Below are 15685 nucleotides of genomic sequence, written 5' to 3'. Positions count from 1 at the left end.
TTTCCTTTTAATATACCTAAGGGGGTTTCTAAGGAACTGGGTTCTTCCTGTTAATTTTCATGTTACCTACTTTGTGCTCATTGTTTTAGCAATAATGCTTTTGCAACCTTTGTCTCCCTACCATCAAGCAAATCAGGAGACTGATGGTATTACAGAAATGATAACTCTATCATGTTCCCTAAGGTAAATGCTATCTTTATTCCTTAAATAAGAAAATCAAGGAAGAGTCTGTACAGTGAAAAAAAACTACAAGTAACTCTATGAGAGGGAACCTATATGAATAAGAATTAGTGTGTTCTTTTCTTATTCATCTCTAGATTTAGATTTCAAAATGATATTAATCATATATCTTTTGGGGGCATGAAGAAAAAGGAGGTAACAATGAAAGGAAGCCCTTAGTTTATAAGTCACTTAAATTAATCTCAATGAATAAAATGAAGGAACTCATTTGTTCAGTTCACAACCCATGCTGAAAGCAATAAAGGTATTTTCCAATTTGTAGATGTGTATCCAGGCAAGTTCCTAGATAGCAGAGAGTGCTTAAGAGTCTATACAGAAGATGCTATTGAGTAGGTGGATCATAGAACTGATGTCCTTAAACAGGAGTAGGATCCCTAGTATCCAGTCCCCTGCTCCCGTCTCCTTTACCTTGCTCTGGCCCTCCCCTGGGCATCGAGGTCCACAGTTGGAACTCCAACCCTGACAAAGCGAGTGAAGAGGGACTGCTCCATGTTTGAATACTTCTGAAAGGCCATGTTCTTAATGACTGGAGGTAACTGGTGATGATCACCAATCATAATCCAACGTTTTAGTCGGCTAAAACCATCCTGAGGATTCTAGGAATAAAAAGTGGGGAAATGGCAACATACTCTATAATGTATTACCCTGTTAATCTCCAATTCATGGCACAAGAGTCTTGCTATTCACATGATGGCTTTAACAGGTTACTAATTCTTGCCATTCACCAGTTTCACAGGGAAGAATCTGGCAAATTTATAGAATGACTTGTATGGGTACCACCAGCTGACAGTGTGTGAGAAAGGCTGGAGGGACTGAGAAGGCAGGCATGGACTCACCCTACACAGGGTAACCCAAAGAGGTCTGGGAGGCTTAGGTCCTAATCAGGCAAAGGGCGCACAGAAAGAAACAGATGCCCAAGCAGGGAAATGGAAAGATGTAAAATTGTATCACAATTACAGGCAGCAGAAATTACACCTTCTTTAATTTCCTACTCTACATGTCTCCTTATTTTTTGAAACATATTTTGATAAAATAAAAATACCAGATAATTTGGCTTTATAAAACAACTTTTGAAACCCAATTATCTATAAATTAGAGGACTCTCTGTTCTTCAATCTGGAATTCCACATTTTTTTTTATGCTTCCATAGTAAAGACTATTATACAATAAGAAAACATTCTTAAACATCATCATTGAACTAAAAAATTTCGGGCATAAAATGAAAAATAATGTACCCAGGGATCAAAAATAATTCCAGAAACAACTCTAAAAGAAATGAAAAAAGAGCTCATCTTCCCCCCAGACTGCATAAAAATGTAATTTTCTTGAGAAAAACCACTGTCTTTTCAAAACTAAGAGACAAATTATGAATTTTTAAATAGTACTCCCAAATAATACAAACTACTCAATAACCAGGGAATAAAGGAAGTTTACATGTTTAAAACAGAATACTGAACATAATGAAGTTTAGGAGAATACATAATCATAGCAATTAGCACCCCCAAACTCTAGTTTTCTGACTCCACCCTCCAGAATTCTTAAACCTCTACTTTGTCTCAATTTCAGTATCTTACCTGTAGAAGAAGAGGTATAAAAGTTTCTATCTCCAGAATCTGAGCAGCTTCCTCCATTAAAATGTTGTCATACTGAGAAATGGAGAAAAAGAAAGCTTGTGAAACAGTTTGAAACCCAAACAGCTACCACCATGACTGTAATAAGCATCCAAAACTCTCTCAAATAATTCAGATAAAAATAACATACAAATTATTCAAACAGAAAGTTTATGATCTTCTTTACCACCGTGCCTGAACCCTAGTTTCCAGGAATGTTAGGCACTGCACATCTATAAAATAATGAAAAATCAAGTCTTGCTCCAACCGAAGGAAATTTCATTCTTTGTGAATCTTCTATCTGCCCAATTTCTTCTAGATTTATTCTCATCAGGTTTTATCTTTCCCTTCCTCTTCTAATTCTGATTGCCATTTATAGTATGATATCCTATACCTCGTAAAATTCCTTCTTTGAGGCTCTTAACTAAGCACAAAGCAGAGTTCTTTTGTTTTCTTTTTTCAAAGTTTTCTCCCCTGATTTTTTTTCAAGGAAGTGGAAGGTAGGGGGAGTATATTTACTCTTAATGCTTAATTGACTTTTTTCTTTTAAGCTAATTGTTTATGTGTCCTCTAGTTTCTGCACTGGAGAAGGAAATGGCAACCCACTCCAGTGTTCTTGCCTGGAGAATCCCAGGGACAGAGGAGCCTGGTGGGCTGCCGTCTATGGGGTCGTACAGAGTCACATGACTGAAGCAACTTAGCAGCAGCAGTTTCTGTGCTACTCATTTTTACCAAAATATGCTTGTATTTATTCAAGTCTGGTAGCTGGGTTTCTATTGGACATGATGAAATTTAAGGTTCAATTCTGTACTGTTTTCTACTGAAATTACCTTAAGTTTTAGGCATGTGGATGGGTATCTTCTCTAACTTTATCTGATGCTAAATTTCCCTATTACAATGATTAGTTAGGTCATCCTGGTGGGAACCTAGGAGGAAGGGTTCAAAGAGCCATATTTTCTCAGAAGTTCCCACGTGGGGTCTCAAGGTGCTAGACACAATATGGAGAACAGAATGGGAAAAGCTCAAAGATGACAGCTTAAAGAGACTCCTTCCTGAGAAACAACTCTGAAAATCTAATGTGATTTAACTTATAAAAATATATCTATAGCTCCTGTTAAAAAGGAGATTTTAATTGCAAAGCAAAATTATGCCACAACTATACTGGATGTATTAAGGAAGGAAAAAGAGTACACAAAAGTGCTTGCATGTCTCCTTGGAGACAGCACAGAATCAAAAGACAGTGCCTAAAATGGGAATTTAGCATTTTTTATTGATATAAATGAAAAGGACACAGGAAATATGAAAAGAGTTGAAAGACTAGATAATTGGGGAGTGGGGAGTAATGTGAAGGGATACCCTGAGCACTCACGGTAACTATCTTACTAGCACAATGTAAGAAAATGATTAATGAAAATATGATAAGCTACGAGTAATGTTTTGTAGTTTATGCACGTGAACAGCCGCAAGAAAGCATAAAATGCTCAGTTTAGATTGTATCATTTCCCTGTGTTGTTAAAACTAACACGATTTAACAGCAAATCCAAAGTATATTTTATGTGTCAGCCCAAAGCAAGAACAAAATATTTAGGTAAAAACTTTTCACTAATTTGCAAAAGGTAAGTTCACACCACTAGGTTAAGTTCACACTACCTTTTAATAAATTATCATATTTGTCCTACATTATAGCTGAGGAAACTTTAATCCAAGATCTCAACAATTCTATCACCTTGAAATTATTTAGCACCTATCTTCCAGTGACCTCATAACACTTAAAAAATGTCAGCTATTTTCATCAACAACAAATGTTTTACTAACTTTGAATTCAAACCAGTACATGAAACACTAATAACATCAGATAAACCAGTTGGAGGGAAGTTAAATGATTTGCATTAAGATCAGAGATTAGTCAGTACCACTAGCAAAGTCACAAAGTGTCTGCAAACTCAAATTTACTGGTCAATTATTACATTACATTTCAGCTGAGTAGCAAGTAACAGGCTGTCTTTACCTTTTGGCTCTCCAGTCCTTATCCTGAGATGGAGTCATTTAAATATTTTATTTGACAGTCTAAATTAAAGTATATTCCATATCCTCACACAGAACGCTTTTCATTTACTGAATGAACAAATAACTGCAGTGGATGTGTGCTTAAAAGGTAAATAAGGCAAGCATACAGATTTCTAATAGGTGAAAAATACTGTCAAATGTTTTTATAAAGTTTTTAGTTCTGTTTGGAGATTCTTTTAACACAGTGAAAGTAAATTAATTTACCTTAAAAAGTATTAGAAGTTATTTAGACAGTCATATGGCTATAATGTTACTTAAAACACATATTAATACATCTAATAACTAAATTTAGAAAAATTATTTATTTGAGTTTACTAATCATATAAACATGGGAGATTATTATCACTTTAAAGCCATTTTAAAGTAATTATAAATGCAAACCTCAGTAAGAAGCAAACATTCAAGGGAAAGGGCTTAGTATTAAGGAGAGAAGAGACAAGAAAGGAACTAACAGCTGCACAGATGAATTAAGGAACTAAAATATAAGTCTTTACCTTGAAACCTAACTTGACTAAATCATGTCGTTTTAGGGCAGCATGAGTACAGGTCATAGCAATGATTTTGGCTTCTTTCACCAAAAGGTATTTAGATCTGTCTAGTCCACTTCGAAGCAGTTCAGAGGCTCTGAATTCCTATGGCAGTGGGGAAACAATGAGATACTTGTTTTAGGAAAATCATGCATACGTTCAATAACCCAGTTTATGAGACTTTATCTGCAAGCTTAATATAAATATCTCGGTGGTGCCAGTGTAAAGAACCTGCCTGCCAATGCAGGTAAGACATGAGATGTTTGATCCCTGGGTTGGGAAGATCCCCTGGAGGAGGACATGGCAACCCACTCCAGTATTCTTGCCTGGAGAACCCCATGGACAGAGGAGCCTAGTGGGCTGCAGTCCTTAGGCTTACAGAGTCAGACACAACTTAGCAGCAGCAGCATAAACTAAGCCTATCATCCACTTGATGAACGTGAGTTTGAGCAAGCTCTGGGAGTTGGTGAAGGACAGGGAAGCCTGGCGTGCTGCAGTCCATGGGGTCGCAAAGAGTCGGACACAACTGAGTGACTGAACTGAACTGATAGAACAACAATTCTGTCCATGATTAATCAGTTACTAATTAAGTTCAAATAATAACTGATATTAAAGCTACAATTTGGACTGTTTTTTTTATATAAGGTAAAATAGTTACTGTGTCAAGAATACTGCATACTGATCACCCTGTACCTCCAGGAAAATAGACACTATGTCAAGCATTCATAATGAAAGGAATTTATTGCAAGGAACCCGTTTATGCAGGTGATGGAGGAGTAGAAAAGCCAACCAACGAATGGTGACGTAACCCAGAGACTGGCAACAGTGGAATATTATGACCATCCGTAGGGCAGGAAGGATAAAAAGGAAGAAGTGTTACCTAAGCCCCGAACACTGAGGTATCAACATAAAGCTGGAACAGCAGTGGACCAGGTCAGCAGAAACTGGAGTCATGTAAGGGATGAAACCCCAGGCAGAGAGAGCTGGTGGTGAAAAATACTGGCTTCCTTCTTTCCTCTATTTTTGCCACATTTCTCATTGGCTAAACCCAGCCAGAAGTCAGCTGACATGAGAGGCTGCGAAATCAAGACTCCAAGGACCAGTCCCAGCCCAGACCATGGCAGAGGATCCCAGAGCAGAGCAGGGGAATCAACAATAGATGGATGTAAGGAGTAAACGAGTCATGCAGAGTACCTAATATCAAGTTTTATCAAGTCTGAACATTATGTCATACTTATGTCAGACTTTTAAACATTTGCTTTGGTTTATTTATTTTTAAATAATTAAAGCATCACAGGCACAGGTGGAGGTACCCTATATTTCCTTCTTCCTACTGTCTCCCCAGACAGCTATTATTATAAATTATATGCTTTTATCCTTTTATATGCTATTTATGTAATCTTAAGCATACCACAACACTGTTCTGCAGGTTTTACAATTTTATTTATCATTATCATATTACATATATACTACATATGTGTATACATTATATATTTATTATTCTGTACCGACCATTCATCCATTTCTATCCACCTACTCACACCATGCGTCAGTGTTTACTGAATACTTACCATCTGCCGGATATTGCCGTAGAAGTAGGGATAAAATCATATCTAAAAGGTACGAAGACTTTTAAAAAGAGACGATCTTTGCCCTTTTAATCTGAAGTAATCCTAAACCGTGTGAGAGGAACGTGAGTCTGAAATGTGGTCCTTTTACACTTTGCTGTAGTCTTCCAGGGATGTTTCCAATAAGGAATAAGAAAACTAGGAAGCATCCCAGGGGCCCTGGGTTCCAAACATTCTTCTCTGTCCCCTATGTATAGTCGTGATTCTTATTTCACCTTAATAATCAGGAACATCTTGGATAACACAGCAACCTCACTTTTTGCCCACAAGTCAAAGGCATAAAGAATTTAGAATGGCCAAATTCTAAATGAAGGAGCTATTGTTAAATCTCCTAAAGAAAGCATTCCTTTCTTAAATACTAAGACTTTCACACCAGAAAAAAAAAATGGCGATTCAATTCATATCATAATTTTTACTTATTTCTTCAACTAGAACAATACACGCTTCTAATAATTCCACTTAAAAGTAATAATCTTGTTTGATAGATTTGAATATTCTACTTACTTAAAAAGAAAAAAAACCAGCAAAGCTTAAAACCTTTAAAAGAAATTAAGAAGAACTTGAGAATCCTTACCTCAAGCTGAGTAAAGATTTTCTTAATATGCCTGAAACATCCTTCAGCAATTTCCATGTCTTCTTCATAAGATCGGCCTTTAAAAATGGGTTGTGGGGCATTTGCAAAGTACTCATGAAATGGGAAGAAAGTGGAGACTTCAGTAATATCTGGCATCGTGTTACTTTTATTTTTCACTTTGCTGATATACTCTTCCCAACGAGACATCACCTGTAAGAAAAAGAGACTTGAGGTTAAATTGGCCAGCGTTTATGTTTTAGATGGACTTCCCTGGTGGCGCAGTGGGAGAGAATTTGCCTGCCAATGCAGGAGACTTGGATTGATCCCTAAGTCGGGAGGATCCCTTGGAGAAGGAAATGACAACCCACTCCAGTATTCTTGCCTGGAAAATCCCATGGACAGAGGAGCCTGGCAGGCTACCGTCCACTGGGTTGCAAAGAGTTGATGTCCAAACGACTGAGTGACTAAACAACAACGTTTTAAATAAAATAAAAAATGCATCTAGTTTGGTCTTCTCTGGTGGTCCAGTCGGAAAAGGAAAAGAAAAGCAATCTTTCACTCAATCAGACTGTTTCTTACCCAAGTCACTGCACAAACTGCTCTTCTTTTATAAAAGTAAACTTTAAGACTGTAGGGTAAAAAATCCTTAAATAAAACATGTACAGATGGGAAAGAACCCTAGAATTATCTCATGGGACTTTTTATCTCAGATGTTTCAGATTTCCCATGCATATTCAAAACAGTTTATGATCGATGATCCAAAAAGCCCTCTCTGAACAAAGAAATTCCTTATTTTTTCACTATCTCAGTTTCTTTCCATATATGGTTAAGTCCAGCTCTAGTAGCTTTTTAATCAATTTAGCACTTGTCAATCCTTCTCCGAGACCTTCAAAATTTTTTGAATTCTCTTTAGTATACATATAAAAAACTTCTGATTAAGCTGACTATGTATTTGAAAGCTCATTTTATGACTTTTTGGATATAGTTTAAATATATGCTGGAGTAAATGTTAACTATGGCCCTACTCAGTTCCTACTTAATTTTTGTAATTCTCTCAGTTTTTCTGTTATAACTTCAGTGTTTCTCAAACTGTGGTCCTTAGGCAGAATATCTGAGAAGCTAAATAAAAATGTAGATTCCTGGATATCATGTCATATTAAAAGAAAGTCTCTGGGGACAGAGCTTGAGAATTTTCCTTTTCAACAATTTTCCTAATGTGATTATTGTGTGTTGAAAATTGTTGATGTACACTGTGAGGCCTCCAGTTCATATTTTTCAAATTTATTACTTAGGCCTCAATAATTTATATGTTATTTCTACCACTATTAAAAGTAGTTTTCACTAAGAGCCTGGTGACTTTTATCTTGTGACAAACATGCACTTAAACATGATCATTACTCCATTATTCAAAGTTCTTAAGAGTCTAAAATGAAGATAACTTTGCAACATCATGCATATGTCCCATGTTTCATAAGGAACCATGAAATACACTCATTTTGAATGGACTCAACTGGTTTATCAGTTTATAATGAGCATAAACTGTTTAAAAATTTCAACACTGTGATTTATACCTAAAATATATAAGTAGCATTAGTATAAACAGAACAAATAGAGTTATACAAAAATCTTCACTTGATGTTCAATCCATTTAAAATTGCTAGTAAACCAAGTAAGTATTAAAATCTTATTTTTATTCATTTTATTTGGCTGTCTATTTCTCATTAATTTTCAACCCCCAAAATTAACCCTAACAAAAGCAAAAACATACCTCTAAATTGAAGTCAAAGAATTTTTAACTTAAACTCCTTACTTTGAAATCAATTCTATAACAAAATGTATTTTTGGAAATTTAAACAGAAAATATGCTTTTCTTTATTCCTTGATTAATACGCCTATTAAAAGTAAGTTAAAAAAACTGCATCTGTTACCACTGGGTAGCTAGACTATTTAGTTATATTTCTACAGTAATGAAAAAAAATGAAAAAATAAAAAAGAGAGACTAGAAACTTTGTCAATAACAAAAAAGGAGAAGAAAAAAATTTAAAAGTAGCAACACTGGCCTTTCACTGAATGAGTCATCAAGTAAAGTTATTTAGCAAAGAAAACTGAAGACAATAGGAGACAAAACATTTAACATCCACAAATATAACTCTGGTAACAGTATATATTTTAATCTACTCAAAAAAATAATTTTCAAGAAAGGATTTCCAGAACCCATCCCAGTTTCTAAATAAAGAGTATATTCCAATAAAGTATGATTTAAATATCTTTAATCTCTTATACCTGATACAAGAAGAAATAGCCCGCAGTTTCACAAGTGTATGAAGCATCTCCTGGAACCCCCAGACTCTTCTGCAATCGTTTGACTTCTTCTAAAAGTTCTATTCTTCGAGCTAGGACATAATTAACTCTTCCATACCTAAAAATTTCGATTAAGCAAAAAAGCAAAATTATATTATAACGAGACTTTCAAGGAAACTGTCAGCAAAATATTTAAGAAAATCATAACAGAAATAATAAATGAGCAAAGAAAATAAAAAGTAGAAAACATCATTTATATTTACTAAGTAGCGTTGGCATAAAATAACTCAAGTGGTAGGTCTTTAGTTATTTTATGCCAAAGTTACTTAAAATCTACCGATGGATCAAGGATGATGTGCAAATGTGTTGGTGGTCTGTGAGAAAGGAAAATTAACTCTATTACTAAACACCTTTAGTTCTGCTATCTTTTCTTTTTTCTTCATAAAAAGACCGTCACAAAGAAGAAAACACTAGAGTAGATTCAAGTGCTAGTTTATCTCATAACAAACCAGAATATAGTTTACAAACTGGCTACTCTGAATATCACTATCATAAAAGTAAGTTAGCTCTAAAACTTCTGAAATGTAATTTCAAAATTTATTTGCTTATTCTTTGGCATTGAACACAGCTTGGCATCTGGACAAGATAGGTTCATAAATATTTGCTGAATGTGTAAGAAAACTGAAATTTGGAGAGTACCTGGCCCAAAGACAGGTAGTTAAGAAAAAAAAAGTGGAACCAGAACTAGATCCCAAAGCCTGTGCAAATTCTTTCTACCATAACAAAGTGCCTGCTACGATTCCTCACCACCAAAAAAAAAAAAAAAAAGCAGCAGCAGTATACAATGGAATCCTATGTAATATTTGCTCAAGCATTCTGTAAATCTAAAACTATCTTAAAAAGTTTAAACTAATTTTAAAAAGGGAAAGCAATGTACAGGAATACTTTATTTTATTGGGCTTCACTTTACTGTACTTTGCAGATACTATATTTTTTACAAATTGAAGGTTTGTGGCAACACTGCATTTAACAAGTCTATCACTGTCATTTTTTTCCAACAGCATTTGCTGTCTGTATCAAATTTGGAGATTCTTGAACTATTTCAAACATTTTCAGTATTATTATATTTGTTATCTGTGTTCTGTGATCTCTGATATTATCATTGTAACCACTTTGGGGTGCCACAAATCATACCCATGTAAGATGGCAAACTTAACTGATGAATGAGCATGTTCTGACTACGTGTTCTGCCCCATCAACTGGTTATTCCCCCATCTTTTTAATTATGACAAAGAGAAAAATGAAATAATTCCACAATCAAATAAGCACACACATTACTAATAAGGCCTGGAGCTTGACTTTCCCATCAGAAAGCAAAAAGAGTTTTTCCTCAAGAAAACTGGTAGCACCAGAAATCACTTTAAAAATTCCACTTCTTTTCTATTATAATATTCTCTAAAAACTATAAATTATGCTGCAATACACTTATAATTACTGTACTTAGCACTTCATCAGCCTGTATACATTCACTGAAATCTGAATTAGCAGATTTTTAGAGTTGAGTCCACTTGTGTAAGTTAGGTTTAACAAGAAGAAATACCCACGGGAAGAATTCAGAAGCATTACCAGCTGTTCAAAAATTAAGAATCCAGAGCTCCATGTAACTTAATGTGCGTTGATCTTGCCCTTTGACTTTTTAGAAGCTAAAAAATATTTGGTGAGTTCTTTAATATAAGAACTCAAAATAAATGCAATGTGGTAATTTAATACTCTTTTAGTTCTTCTGATGTCTATAATCAATTTAGTAATGATTACAAAAGTAATGTTCAATAGCCAAAGGCTGTATTAATTATGTACAGCTGTTAATTATGTCTATGTCAGAAATCAGGCTTTAAAAACTAGTTTAATTATAAATAAAACAAGCTGTTTTTTATACAGCAGCTTTGAAGGAAAAATCAAAATACTAAAAGCAGAAGAAATCTGACTTGTAAAATTTAGTCACTTTATGTCACATTAACATAAAGTCCAGCTAAACTGGCAATAAATTCCTGAAATAATACTTACAGCCCCAAAGCTTATACTATCAGTAATCTCCAGTTGCATTTTGTTAAGTGAATCTACCTAATAGATGCCCAGATTATGTGAAATTAAATGTCTAAATAAAATGTAAAATGGAATTGTGTAAAGTTGTACAGTTTGGGTTTGGCAATGTTGACTTCAGTAAACTAAAGCAAATGGAAATCTGCAATTTAAAAAAGATGAACAAGATAACTCTTTTCACTGAAATAACCATATGTTTGAGGGGGAAAATGACATAAACATGTAGAACTGGAGCAGAGGGAGATCATGACCGGACTTTGGGGTCAACCTAGTATACCTATGCTGCTGCTGCTAAGTCGCTTCAATCATGTCCGACCCTGTGCGACCCCAAAGACGGCAGCCCACCAGGCTCCCCCGTCCCTCGGACTCTCCAGGCAAGAACGCTGGAGTGGGTTGCCAGTTCCTTCTCCGATGCATGAAAGTGAAAAGTGGAAGTGAAGTGCTCAGTCATGTCCGACTCCTAACGACCCCATGGACTATAGCCCACCAGGCTCCTCCGTCCTATGTAGGTTACGCTAAAACCCTTCAGAATTCAGTTGGGTTATTCACTGCTCTCTTTCCTGTTGTTTTTTTCTTTATTAAAGAAAAAGAGGAGAAGGTTAAAAATTCTTCATATGCTGTTTCAAAACTCATCCCCATTTGCTCACCTGCTGAAATCTTTCTCGGTCTCCAGCTCTTCTTCTCCATGACCAAGACGTAGGAGGTGGCGCTCGTCAATGTCTAAAGCCATGATTTTCTCAAACAACTGGTTCAGGGCCTGGAGAATAACAAAAAGAATGAGTGAGTTTTAAAGAATCAGTAGGCTCCTTTAAAAGTAACAAAAACTAACAATCACAAGAGTAGAAATGAATGAGTATTGCCCAGTCAGATAAGAATCAAAGTCTAAACACAGAAGGAAACATACTAGGCCATTTATAATTTAAACAAAATAGTGTTTTTATTGATTTGTGATAATGCAATATATGTATGTGTAGTCAAATAATAACTGGAAATCATAAAAAGTCATCTATCTATTACATCTCTGATAATTTATGAAAAGAGAAGGCTTTGGCTCAGTTTCTATTTCCCTCAAGTAGTAATAATTACTAAAATAATTAACAATAACATCAAATTTTACTTTACTCAACAAAATTTCTATGAGTTGCAGAAAACTGGAAGGGTTCTCTGGTTAGAGAAGGCCTCCCAGGAGGTGTGTTGACAGAAGGCATCAGGAGGACCACAGAGAGGAAACCAAAGTACAACACTCAAATCTTAGGCTGAGAGTCTAAATTAGCTCTTGACACAGTAGGGAGCACAGCACTATTTGCAAACTGTTCTGATGAAAGACATACCCAGGAGATGTTCATCTTTGGGGCTTCCTGAAATCCTAGTACTTATTATCTGAACATCTGTAGTCACAAGGTTTTGTAGAAAGGCAAGTGTTTCATTGCATGTAAAGAAATATTAATAAAAATGACATTTAAAGATTAGCCCCCACTCAAATTCTCTGAATTTAACACTAGTCTAGCCCTGACCATGAAGTCAATATCCAGTCTTGTAAACATCCAAGCTATAAAGTATACAGCTATCTTTTACTACCAAAATTCTAGCAATTAGAGCTCAGAAACTGATGAGATAAACAAAATTATCCAAAAAAATAATTCACACTATCCAAACTCTTAATAGTCTCCAGCTAAAACTTGAGATACAATAGATCAGACCACATGGCATTAGTCACTATTTAAACCTTCTCTATCTAAACTTATGAACCACATAGATTTAGAGGGCAAAAAATACTCGCACATGGCAATCTCAGAAAAAACTGTAAGGTTTCATCATAAATTAAAGCGATGTTGGAGAATGGCTTGAATCACATATTCAAACCAAGATCTGGTATACAAACTCTGAAAAATAAACAATTTGCATTAAAGAGGATGATTTGATTATCAAAGGATCAAGGATGTCTTTGGCTACTTTTGCAAAATAACATCATCTCTAAAACAGTGCTACATAAGTCAGTCGTAAGTAGAGGATACTACAGAAAGTCATTTTCCAGTTATGACAAAATTTGTTTAAAAAAAAACCAGTATGTTAAAACAACACATGAATAATATCTTACTCATTCTAAGAAGTTGAAAATAGGTAAAACTATTACAGACTAAATTTCATTAAACAGAAGAAAGAAAAAGTCATAGTTTGCTTCTTTTATCAAGATAAAGCCTGATTACACTCTCCCCTGCACAATTTTAGTATACCATGCCAGTAACTTACAAACACTAAAGATAAGAAAACAGAGGGAATGAATTGGATGGACAGTTAATAGTTTTAAAATTCTGGGATTAAAAGTTGATGAATAACAGAATTAATAACACTGAGCATTTTAAAAACCCAGTGCTTCTTCACAGACCAGTTTTTTAAAAAAACTAGTGAACTGAAAGCACTGTTTTTAATATGTATTCAGAGAAAACAAGTACCTTGGGCACAGAGTACCGTGCAAGTTTCACAACATGTTTCAGAAGATTCTGAGAGTTGCTTGTCACATTTTACATGAGAATTAATAAATATTACTTGTTCTTCCTTATTTCTATGACAGCTTTAGAATAAATACCCTGGCACACATATAGATGTAAAGATCATTTTTCATCCATTATTTACAAGAAAGGAGTTTGTTTTTCTTGTTTTAGCTATTTATAAAGGGTCATTTGTTCAGTCGTGTCCAACTCTTTGCGACCCCATGGACAGTAGCCTGCCAGGCTTGTCTGTCCATGGGATTCTCCAGGCAAGAATACTGGAGTGGGTTGCCATTCCCTTCCCTAGGGGATCCTCCTGACCCGGGGATTGCAGCTGGGTCTCCCACATTGCAGGCAGATTCTTTACCATCTGAGCCACCAGGAAGCCCCAGCTATTTATAAATGTTTTATGTATTGGACCAGCAACCTAAAACAGTCCACCCATATTCATATGTACACTTCATAAGAACTTAAAATTCAATCCAGTGTCAATATGATATAGGTTTAGTCTTTTAGGAATACCCATTCTAGTAGCAGAAAAATACTACTAGTAAGGGGTAATGCTTTTAAAGCAAAAGCTCTAGCTAAGAATGGAAGATGGGGGAAAAAGTCAATTACCACGTATCCAAATATTCCTCTCAGCTTTTCCGCATGTGGACTGCCTCTATTGGAATGGTCTGGTCATGACCAGTGATACTCCAAGATTAACTCAACAACAGACACTATGCTCATCATCCTTTCCTGATATGCTGTGTGCCCATAACCAGGTTATCGTATAAGCAGAAATCTACATTGTGCTTCCACGCATCTCCTGTTCCATACACGCACATCCACTTCACACAAGCACATGCACCCATGAGCGCACATGTACACACACATTCCCTTTTTCTTACCTGATTGGAATGAGTAACAATCAGAGTCCTCTGCTCTGGGAAATTGTGGTAGATGTTGGATATAATCTGAACTGCCACATCTGTTTTTCCTGTCCCTGGTGGGCCCACAACCTAAAAAGCAGATGAACACATAGCAAACTACTGAATTACCACATTGTTAGAAAAAGAAAATTTTAAACCTGAAAGATGAAACAAGTTAAAAAATTTGCTAGGTAAGTTCAATGCAACATGAAGAAGGTAAGAGTTAGTGCACTTGAAGATGAATCAATAGAAATCAGCCATCCTGAATAAAAAGCAGAAAAAAAGATTCATGACCTCATGAATTCATGGAGCAATATTAAAAGGTCTGATATCCTTGAAGTTCTAGCGAGGGAAAAGTAAACAGTGTAGAAAAGTATTTAAAGAAATGATGGCTGGAAATTTCTCAAATCTGGCAAAAGACATAAATCAACAGATTCAAGAAGCTCACTGAAGCATAAACAGAATAATACCAAAGAAATCTAAGACCAGACATACAATAATTAAATGGTTGGAATCTAAAGACAAAGAAAAAATCTTAATAGTAACTAGAGAAAAATGATATATTACATATAGCAAAAAGACATTTCAGATGACTGTGTACTTCTCATTAGAACCACGGAAACCAAAAGGAAGTGGAATCACATTTTTAAAGGGCTGAAAAGAGAAAACTATCAATGAAAATTCTATGTCCAGTGAAAAACATTTTAAAGAATGCAAATGAATTAGAGAGACTCTCAGATGAAGGAATACAAAGGTTAATTCATTGTTAGCTGATCTGTTCTTCATATTGGTAAAAGAAATTCTTCAGACAAGGGAAATGACACCAGGGAATTCCATGGTGGTTCAGTGTTTAGGACTCTGTGCTTCTGCTACTGGGGGCCTGGGTTCAATCCCTGGTCAGGGAAGTAAGATCCCGCATGCTACACAGTGGGAAAAAAAAAAGGAAATGATACCAGAGGATACTTGAGATATCAGGAATAAAGGATAAATGGTAAATGTAGTAGACGACTCTTCTCCTCTGGAGTTCTTTAAAATATGTATGATGTCTGTAATAAAAAATTTTAATATTGTGTGATAGTATTTTCAATGTATTTACAGGTAAAATATATGACAGCTACAACATAAAATGGGAAGGTAAAGGGACTTATATGGAAGCAAGGATCCTCCATTCAATTTAAGAGACAAAATATTGATTCTAAGTAGGCTGTGAAAAGGTAAGTATGTATATTATAGTT

The 15685-nt window shown here is 35.3% G+C and overlaps 1 protein-coding gene across 1 annotated transcript in view; it reads right to left on the bottom strand.

Moving 5' to 3' along the window:
* Positions 1–15685, bottom strand: part of AQR (aquarius intron-binding spliceosomal factor) — an 80461-nt gene that overhangs the window by 14788 nt on the left and 49988 nt on the right. The window contains exons 23-29 of the mRNA XM_061157632.1: positions 14430–14540; positions 11695–11804; positions 8930–9065; positions 6647–6856; positions 4412–4549; positions 1815–1886; positions 649–836 (exon numbers count right to left, since the gene is read on the bottom strand). Coding sequence (XP_061013615.1) covers positions 649–836; positions 1815–1886; positions 4412–4549; positions 6647–6856; positions 8930–9065; positions 11695–11804; positions 14430–14540 — 965 coding nt within the window. The remainder of the gene's footprint in view (positions 1–648; positions 837–1814; positions 1887–4411; positions 4550–6646; positions 6857–8929; positions 9066–11694; positions 11805–14429; positions 14541–15685) is intronic.

This window comes from Dama dama, chromosome 12, assembly GCF_033118175.1.
Source record: "Dama dama isolate Ldn47 chromosome 12, ASM3311817v1, whole genome shotgun sequence".
NCBI lineage: Eukaryota > Metazoa > Chordata > Mammalia > Artiodactyla > Cervidae > Dama > Dama dama.
This window is presented reverse-complemented; position numbering and strand designations above follow the sequence as displayed.